Raw genomic sequence first — 9929 nt, forward strand, 5'->3', positions numbered from 1 at the left:
CTTCACTGCGCTTCTTCTGTACATCTGATTTCTTCATTAGATAGTTCTTTTCTGTCGTCTTTCTCGTTTTCTCTGGCTAACTCTGCTTCTCCTCTCCTAAACCTCTTTTCTGCCCTTTTCGAATTTTTCATCATCATTCTGACTTCCTCCCTGCTTTTGCAATCCCTTGTCTATAGCAAACGTCCACTCAATTGCTTTTAAGAAGACATTGACTACTCCTTTTTCACCCTTTTGTTCTTGTCTCTTCATCGCCTCTTTATGTGCCGCATCTTCTCAGCTTTTTCGTTCTTGCTACGCTGCTTTCGCTATCGGAAAAATGCTCCGCTCTGTCTCATCTTGATTCTCTCGTTGCTTCTGTGCCACACGACATGAATACAACTTTTCACTGCGCATCGATAAGAGCAGCTGTTCATCTGCGCAATCTTCTATTATTTCTCCGTTGAAATCTGCAACTACTGTGCACCGAGTATTGAGCAGCCAACTATGCTGCAATGGCTGCAACAATAGGCTCTCAAAACGGGACAGATCTGCGTTGAGCTCCACCGCCCCCTGCTTCGTCCCCCTGTAATCTATGTATTATATGCATGCTCTTCCAGCAGCTGCTCTGAATGTCTGTGCTTCATTTCCTGCTCTTTTTCCCTTTCTGCCTGCGCAGAAAGTTGCCTTTCATTTGATATGTAGGCAACTTTTTCCCATGTTTCAATTTCCACAATTTTCGCCGTGAAAGAGCCGGCAGTTGCTCAGGAGCAGTCACTGCATGATCTGGCTCCCGCAGCAGCTGTTCTTCTCGAGTGTATACGCGCTGTTGTCGCTTACGCGACCCTCGCTGCTGTCTGTTATGTGAAGATTCACACACACCCACATAATAAATATACACAAAAATCTATCTTCGAATACATATAAATATATATATACATATATCTATATACCTCACTGCAACCAGACAAAAAAGCTTAGACTTGAAAAATACTCGGGCCATGCAATGCGTCATATACAATAAAGTACCTCCTTGTATACAGCCATTCATGTGTTTGCATATGCTCTTCATTCACAATGCATAAAGGACACTAATTTGGTACAAGTTTTTTACTTATATATATACATATTATATATCCATGCCTGATTGTAAACTAGCTGAATGAGTACCCTTTTTGTTCGTAAACTTCGGCACAATTCGATGGCGTGTGTAGACGTGCACAAATATACTGTCAAACAAGACCTGAAATCAGGTGGCGCTTTTGTTTCGAAGAACAACTCATTTAGTCAGTATAACCAGAAATCAAACCACAGCGTCGGCCGCAGCAACAGCAGCTGCAGATGAAATGGGAGATTGCTACGCTGCGTTATAAGATGCGGCAAGAACGATTGACCCGCCACTCTTACAAATTGAAACTTCCCATAGAACACACCATGTCGTTTCTGCATATCGATAAAGAGATAACTTGCGGAAGCTCTTCCGCTTAAAAAAAACTAGCCGCGCAATAAATAATAGAAGCACATTACCGTATTGATCCTGCTGAAAATGTTCGAAGAGGATCCAGCCGCCGCCATTTTTGAAAACGGGATCCACGTGCGCCCCCCGCTGAATTGCCAGATATTTGCTTTTCCTCCGCTTGCTGTTTTTCAATAGCCAGCTGGACTGCCGTTTTCTGCAGTGATGAAACAGCAGAGTCATGAATGGCAAAGCGTCGAGGTGCACTTTCACTTGTTAAGTGTTTGTTGTCGTTGGTTTCAAACCGTGATTGCCCAAATTCTTAACAAAGCTGCGTTGCCGATGGCACTGACATAAACATAGGTACTCCCTTGAACCTACAACGTGTGCGTCTGAATCTTCCTCTATTCCAGTTCTGTAAAGCAGACTCTATTGCCGATGCTGCAGTCTTTGCTTCTCTCTCGCTAGCGCTTTTGCTTCGATTTTAGCATTTTCTAGTGCGACTGCTGCGGCCGCATCTTGGTATGAAAACTGCACTTCTGCCCCTGCTAGTTCTGCAACTCTCGCTACGGCGGCTGCCACCAAGGCTGGTGCATTTTTATCACAATTGCAAGTTTTACTTTAACAGCTTTTGCGAAATACTTCAAAGCAGCTAAGTGTGACAACGAGGTCTAGCTGCAGTTGATATGGCCATCGTCATTTGAATGCTGCAGTCTGCACTGAGGTTGCTGCTACAATATTATATGACTGCTGCTAAAGCTAATGTTTTGATTACCTGAGCATCACGGGCACTGACAAGCAGATATTCAGGAAGATGCTTCAAATGCGCTTGTCCTACAGTTCGTTCCTGCAATACAACGACCGCACAGTAACAACGACAGTGCCAAACAGGGTATACAGCTAGTGTACATATGTGTAGTTCCGTTGCATCAAACCAGAATATTTATGAAAGGCTTACGTTGTCAAAAATGAAGAGTTAAAGCGACTACTGTTTGTAAACACAAACCTTCGTTACAGAATTGTTAAAATACTGCGAGAATAAGTCAAAAAGATAGAGGTCTTCATGGTCTCACATTATACGAGCATATGACTCTGCGCACTGCCCAATAAAGCAAGATATCAATTTAAAGCAATTGTCTACTAAAAAATCGCTGCTGCTGACGCAGAAAGGACAGCACGGAAGTTGGTGCCGTGGCTACTGCGATGAATAGGGTACATGTACACTTGTAAATGACAGTATTGCTGGTTATGCACGGTGAGAAGAAAAATTTGGTTGCTATTGCTATATCTGGTTAGAAAATTATCCGGCAGCTGCAGTCGTTGAGCTGAGGTAGTCCTTGAAATTTGATCAAAGAGTGAAAGCTACACAAATTGCTATTACACTTTGCAAAACGACCAAATAGAACAGTCCGCCAACCAAAATGCATTCTTTCTGGAAATACATGCAATGTTTCTACCTGCAAACCCAGTCTTTTTTCTCTGAAAAAGGATGGTGAGACATATTTTTGCGAGTGTTAAATCTGCAATACATTATACGCTAGTAAAAAAGCCTCCGCGCTCAAGGAAACCTGAGTATGAGGAGATAGCGAGGCCGCTTCGCTGATGCTGCTATTACATATAAGCCAAGAAGATACTGGAATGAAGTATCACCGCCGCATTGTCGCTATCATACAACCAACCATCTGCGACGTTCCGTACCGAGTGTGATGAATTCTGTGAAACCTCAGTCGTGTGTTTTGCTGTTCGTGGGAATAATTCTTGTTCATAGAGAGAGCGCTTGCCGGATGAACTGAAGCAGGCGCTCATCACACAAACATTCTTCCTCTCTACTTACATATATATATATATATATATATATTCAAATTTCTGTCTTACTCGCAACTGTCGACAGGCAGCGCGTAAAATCTCTTCATCGCAAGGGTGGCGCTTGAAGAATTCATGCATGCGCCGCGACAGAAGCACTTCTCTTTGCAAATCGCGTGCCACTGCTGCCGCTACAACTCTCTTTGTGATGCTCTTCTGTATATCTTCAACTCGATAGCGGAAGCTTTCAATGCTTTGAATTTGCCACTGCAGCCGTTGTAACGCCCCTGCTGAACACCAGTTGCGTAAGCAGCATCAACGGCAGTACAAGCAAAGGCAGTCGCATTAGCGGTTCAAAAATTTTTTGATGTAACCACGGCAGCAGGCAGCAGGCGCAATGACTGCAAATGTTGTAGCTGCTCTTACAAAATATTATGACAGAAAGAGTGCGGATGGAGCAAAAGCATTATGAGAAGTAGCGAAACTTTCGATGCAGACGTCTAACGCCAGCAACAATAGATTCGTAACAGCTGTGATATATACATATATATATATACATTTGTATAAGCACTTAAGCTCCATTCAGGACGCAATAAAACTATTTACAAACACAAGTTGTATTATACATATATATATATATATATATATATTGACGCTAAGCACACGCACAATATGTATATTACATATATATATATATATACTTACGTATAGGTTTAAGATGATTATAATTATCATTGACCACAAAGACGTATATGTATAGATTTGTGCACAAAGAGAATGGTGCTTTCTAACCTCTCGCCGATTTTGCCCATGTCATATTGAGCAAGCTTTCTTCTGTAGAATGTGACCCTCTTGCAGAGAGTAACTGTTGCAGCATGCGCATATCCTTGCCTGCAAGAGATTCTTCAACTGCGAAAGTCAGCGCCACGCCGGCACTACCTCCTCTTCCAGCTCGACCAATACTATACCAAACAGAAAACCACCGTAGACTAGTCCAGTTATTCAGTACGTTCGTAAAAGTATATATCCATATATATATATATAGAGATATATTTTACGTAGATGCATTTTACGTCAATAGACACAGGAAGAAAACGTACATCCATTCCGAGCAGAACTGGACATTCACACCTGCGCAGAGTACAAGTATATATTCTTGCATTGCAAATGACATAAATGTATAGATGTATATACATACGTATGTATATATGTGTATAATCTAATTTACACGCATCGGCATCTCATCTTTTCTGTCGCTGTTTCTACTCACTGCAACATTTTAGTCTTTCTGCCTCATATAATGTATATACACGTGTGACGTCATATTTTAGTATATATATATATATATATATTTATGTATACGTGTATAATTGGAATTCTTGACTTGCTCGCATTCGCGATGTATTCTCCTGCCTTTGTATACATCCTTGCTGAAGCAACCTTCTTTATAGCATGAGATTTTAGGAGAAACATGATTCTGCAAGTCGTGCAAAAATATATATATATTTCTCTCTCTAACTCTACATATATATATATATATTATTTTACCGATGTACGTAGGTCCGCACGCTAGACGGCATGTCGAAGTTGATGACGCAAGCGAGGCCTTGCAAGTCAAGGCCTCTATGCGCTGCGCTCTCGGAATCCTTCAGATAAAACACCAAAAAAACAAGAGCGGCCAGGAAAGATTAGCTGACGAGAAAATTGCGTAGCTTACACCTTGAGGGAAAATTTGAGCAGATATATAGATGTACGTGTACATATGCGTACTTAAAACAAAGCTTTTCAAAATATGCGAGGAACAAATAAAATATATATATATATATATACATATTGAGAAGAGGCAGACAGAGCTACACAAGTACAATCAAAAAGTAATATATAGAGTAACCGTGACGAGAACCACATCCAGCTTACGGTGGGAAACCAATAGATCGGTACTCAGGAAAATTCGGTAGCGGCTGACAAGAAGGGAGAAAGTGAAGGAGAGAAGAAAGTGAAGTAAAGAAAACAGCAAGGCATGAATCCAAAAGAAGAGATCGAATATAAAAGCGTATTCGCGATGGAGCACCGTGCGTGCCTGTATATTTCCAATATAAATTGATAGCCATGAAACAACCAATTGTAAAGATATTATAAAGATACCCCGTACATATATATATATATATATATATAGAGAGAGAGAGAGAGAGAGAGAGAGAGAGAGTATATGGCGAACCAGTGAAGGGATCGTGATCGAAAGTTCTTTAAAGAAGTGGGAGGAAAAGAAGTGGAGAGAGAAAGTTGCAGACTACAAGAAGGTTAAAGAAATGGAAGAAGCGGGGATGGAGCGCAAAAATATGCATGAGACGATCGAAATTACAATGCGTAATTTGAACAAAAAAGAGAGGTAGGATAAGGAAGCGAGGAGCGTCCACATGAGCAAGTGTATATGCAATGCGAGGAGCCCAATGCAAAGCACGATCAGAAGAAAAAAAGATCTGGGATTGATGGGAGATTATCTACGAAAAACATCGTATATGAAACTAAAAAGCTTAGTCAAAAAAGGAGGAGGAGCGCTTGTTTGGATAGTCTATCAAACTACCAATGGAAAAGAACAAAACGAGAACGACGAGCAGAACAAACAACACAAAAGCCTAAAAGTAAGACAAATAGCAGAATCTAGTTTACTAAAATCGTCTACCTCTCTCTCTCTCTGTATATACATATATATCCATTCATACATGCATTTACTGTAGCAATGTTCACGTGAACGTGACAATAAAGAGCAGCGAATATATATACATATATATATATGTAATCAGAAGAGAGCAGAAGTAGTGAGACAGCTAGAGATGACATAGAAGTCGTGAGTGACTGCGGACGAAAAAAACGTAACCCAATAGGTGAAAGAAAGAATCAGGGAGTGAAACAAAAGATATGAGTCACACAAACGGTGTACTAGACCTCAGTAACGAACTTGTCACTTCCGAAAACATACAATTCCCGGCAACAAACAATGCGAATTTACCATAGTTGGGGCCATGGCTCTCTTCTTTTTCTGGGCTTTTCGCTCCGCAGTCTCTTCATCGAAGTCAGTTGCTTCCTTTGCCGCCCGATCAAGAGCTTCTGCCGCTGCTGGAATATCCTCACCATTGCACAAGCTATCGCGTCTGCTATTGCCGCTACTTCTTCTGCTGCAAGTACTGCTGATACTAGTGCTGTCATCGCTGTTGTCTGCATCGCTAGCATCGCTGTCACTATCGCTGCTATTGCTCAGATCATGCTCAAGTTTCTCCCAGGCTGTTGAATCAACTGGGATTTTTTCATGTGATGCAGTCACAGCACTAGCAGAAGCACCATTTGAGCTCTGAGTGCTACGTGCTTTTTCATCGGCTTCTTCCCATGCGCCGTCTGTGCCTATGAGTGTGTGAATCACCCCTTCATTGAAAGCCTGTTGAAGAAAAGCACACACTTGACTCAGCCATACTATCAGCGCTACAATTAGTTGACTGAGCGTGGAAACACAACTTCCACACTAAAGATGAAATCGTATCGAAGAGAAACGATGGTCACGCGTGATTCGAAACAGCGCGTGAGCTATCAGAAGTTGCGGCCAAAGTCTCACACTGCCTAATTGCAAGTGTGTCAACTGTGGACAAACACAAGACAAATCAGAGTTTCATGAGAATTTAACCAGACTACAAAGCAATTAAGAAGCACCAGAGTCCTCTTCATTCAGGAGAATTTACTGAGAACCTTCCGAGAAATCTAGAAGTGCAGGGAGCATATTTGTCTTCTTGGCATGGTACAGGAAACCAACACGAAAAATGGAAGTAGAGCTGTGAGATGCGGTAAACAAAATACATGCTGCTTTGCTAAGTTGCGAGCAGGAGACAACTCGTAAGCAGGAAGAAAACTACTGCTGAATTGCTGCAGCTAGAATGAAACTGTGGGGAAAGTGTCTAAATTCCGTGCCGGATGGGCCATGTGCGCGTATATATACATATATATATATATATATATATATATACTCGAAAAACAAATTCAAATCACCAACACGGTGCTCACACAAGCCAAAAACGTATACATATACATATGTATGTATATATATATATATATATATATACTCAAAAACAAAGTCATATCATCAACACGGTGTTCACACAAGCAAAAACCGTATACATATACATATGTATATATATATATATATATATATTTTTTTATGTCTCCATTGCTATCCCATTCACTGATCAAGCACATGAAGCCACGTATAAACGCTTTTTCGAATAAAGTCTCGCAGCGCGGAACAGTTCAGATCTATTCGTCGCTAGACACTGCATGCCCTGTTTGCATGAGCTGCATTATACGAGCTTATTAAGAAGATGCACACTTAGTTTTAATTAATATGCAAATATATATATATATATATATATATATATTCATTTGTTGATAACTCTCACTTGTATTACAGTTTGCCGTGAGGCGATTGGCAATATAGGGCTGAGAAGGCCGCAAGAAAGACCAAAGCGCTCTAGGAAAAGTCGCAAAGAGTACGCGCTGCGAACATCCGCAATATTGCACCACCAAGCATAGTTGTACTTGATTTTGCTATACGGTAAGTATGTAAGATTCTCGAAATCGCTTTAAGACGTCCGCATATATGAAAGTCGAATATATGTAAATGTGGACTTAAAGTTGATATAATCGTGAAAAAATCATCGCATATAACACAGGTATAGGCTGGATAGACAGCGGGAAACTTTAACACTCGCAAATGTTCACGTCCGTATCTCAGAACTGCGTAGAAAAACTTCACCTAATTTATTCGTACACATGCACAGCCATAGTATACTCTCATCCTCCATGCAAGCATATATATTTATATATATACATGAAACTATATGAGAATATAGTTTCTGCATACGTACATAAATCCGTATGAATGTTTACACAGCATCTTGCACTAGATATACATGAATCTGCAACATATAGGCATACATATATATACACATATACATATGAATGTAGGTCTCCTGGGAGAACTAAGCTGCTGGCTGGGAGAGCGCAGACGTATCCATATACACATGCGTTTACATATAGATTTACGTATAGGATCTATACAAATATATATGCATATATATATATATATATATGTTTATATGTATCTATATGTAGATGTACAGGTATGTGTAACCATTTACGTTTACAGGCGTTCAAAATGAGAAAAATCTTCACTTCCGTTCAGCCAGAGTGGTGGGGTATTGAACTATACAGTGTGTGAACCACAGCGACAGCTGGAAAAAGCAACACGAGCTCTCCGCTACAGAACAGCACGTGCCTGTGAACGCCATTAGCGAAAATAAGAGTTTTTCCGGGTAGAAGATTCAACTTTAATAATGCATATATCGCAAGCCAGCGATCGCATTCGCGCGGGAGCAACAAATAAAATTCCGAAACAATAGCATTAGAACTGCTATTGCTTGACGCTTCCTGCAATACTCGTACGACGGTGGGTTTGTGCAGCAACAAGCTTTGCAATTGTGAAACCTGCAAACAGACACAATCGAAAAAACACTTGGAATAATTTAAACAAGTTTTTCAGATGAGTGTCCGTCTACCTATCTACCCATATGTATACACACAATATATATATATATATATATATATATATATATATATATATATATATATATATATATATATATATATATATATTTAGATGTACGTGTACAGCAGCCTTGAGTTTTTAAAACTCTTTATCGAGCGACGCCTCTACTTATATAAATAACATACGAGATATATGCGTACTATATAGCAAAGTCGCTCAGGTTACAAGTTTTTCCTTTGCAGTAAAACTGCCGCAGTCTATGAGTATCCGCTGGAATAACGCGTACGAGACGCTATTACATATAACATACATATATATAATATATATAGATGTACAAACATATGCGGGGCTGCTAGCTCTTTTCCTCACGAATCAAAAAAGTAGACGCTGAATCTATGTGTAAATGTGTTCTACATGCGCGTCCTGCTGATATGCTGCTCAATGAAGCACATGCTGCAGTCGCGATAACCTGCTATTGTGCGTCAAGAAGATTTTCGCCCACCTCATCATTTAGCGTAGCAGAAAGCAACAACGCCTGGTAATGGCGCTCTGCGACAGACGGTAGCAGTAAAAGCAGCTGTTTGAATTCCTCTTCATAACCATAAGACAAAAGCAAGTCTGCTTCGTCCAAAACCAACGTCAGAAGTCTCTCACGCAACATCAGCAGTTGCTGACCCTGCAGTTTTTGCAGCATTTTTAGATAGCGCATGACGCCAGCAGGCGTGCCGACTAGTACAGAGGGAGGCAGAAAGGGCAGCTGCGTATGTGCAGCATCAGCCGACAAGTGAGCTGTATGAGCGACAGTAACAGTCTCGTGCATGTACTTGAGCAGTTTTGCAACCACACTATACACCTGCAGTGAGGAAAGCATGGAAAACACCAACAGAAAAGGGGCCGAAAAGCTGCAACAAGCAACGATAGTTCGCGTGCCACTCTGCATTTTTGGGCCGCAGCAGCGTCTGGGTATTACTGCTGTGTATAGTCGACGACTAATAGCTCACTGGAAGTAAAAGTTTATAGAAAAAAACCCAACGTAGTAGCTATCATTATTCTGAATTTATGCGGCTGTAAGAATCAAAAAAACCGCTTTTGTTGACACCACCT

The 9929-nt window shown here is 40.7% G+C and overlaps 1 protein-coding gene across 1 annotated transcript; it reads right to left on the minus strand.

Moving 5' to 3' along the window:
• Positions 1–619: 619 nt before the first annotated feature.
• LOC309334360 (uncharacterized protein) lies at positions 620–9678 on the minus strand (the record flags this gene model as incomplete). Its single annotated transcript, XM_081882342.1, has 8 exons — positions 620–833; positions 1504–1649; positions 2208–2279; positions 3308–3522; positions 4028–4197; positions 4784–4881; positions 6246–6668; positions 9328–9678. Coding segments are annotated over 8 exons (1689 nt in total), but the record flags the coding sequence as incomplete, so codon positions are not given.
• Positions 9679–9929: the final 251 nt, after the last annotated feature.

This window comes from Podarcis erhardii, assembly GCF_964252035.2.
Source record: "Podarcis erhardii genome assembly, contig: HAP1_SCAFFOLD_746, whole genome shotgun sequence".
Taxonomy (NCBI): Eukaryota; Metazoa; Chordata; class Lepidosauria; order Squamata; family Lacertidae; genus Podarcis; species Podarcis erhardii.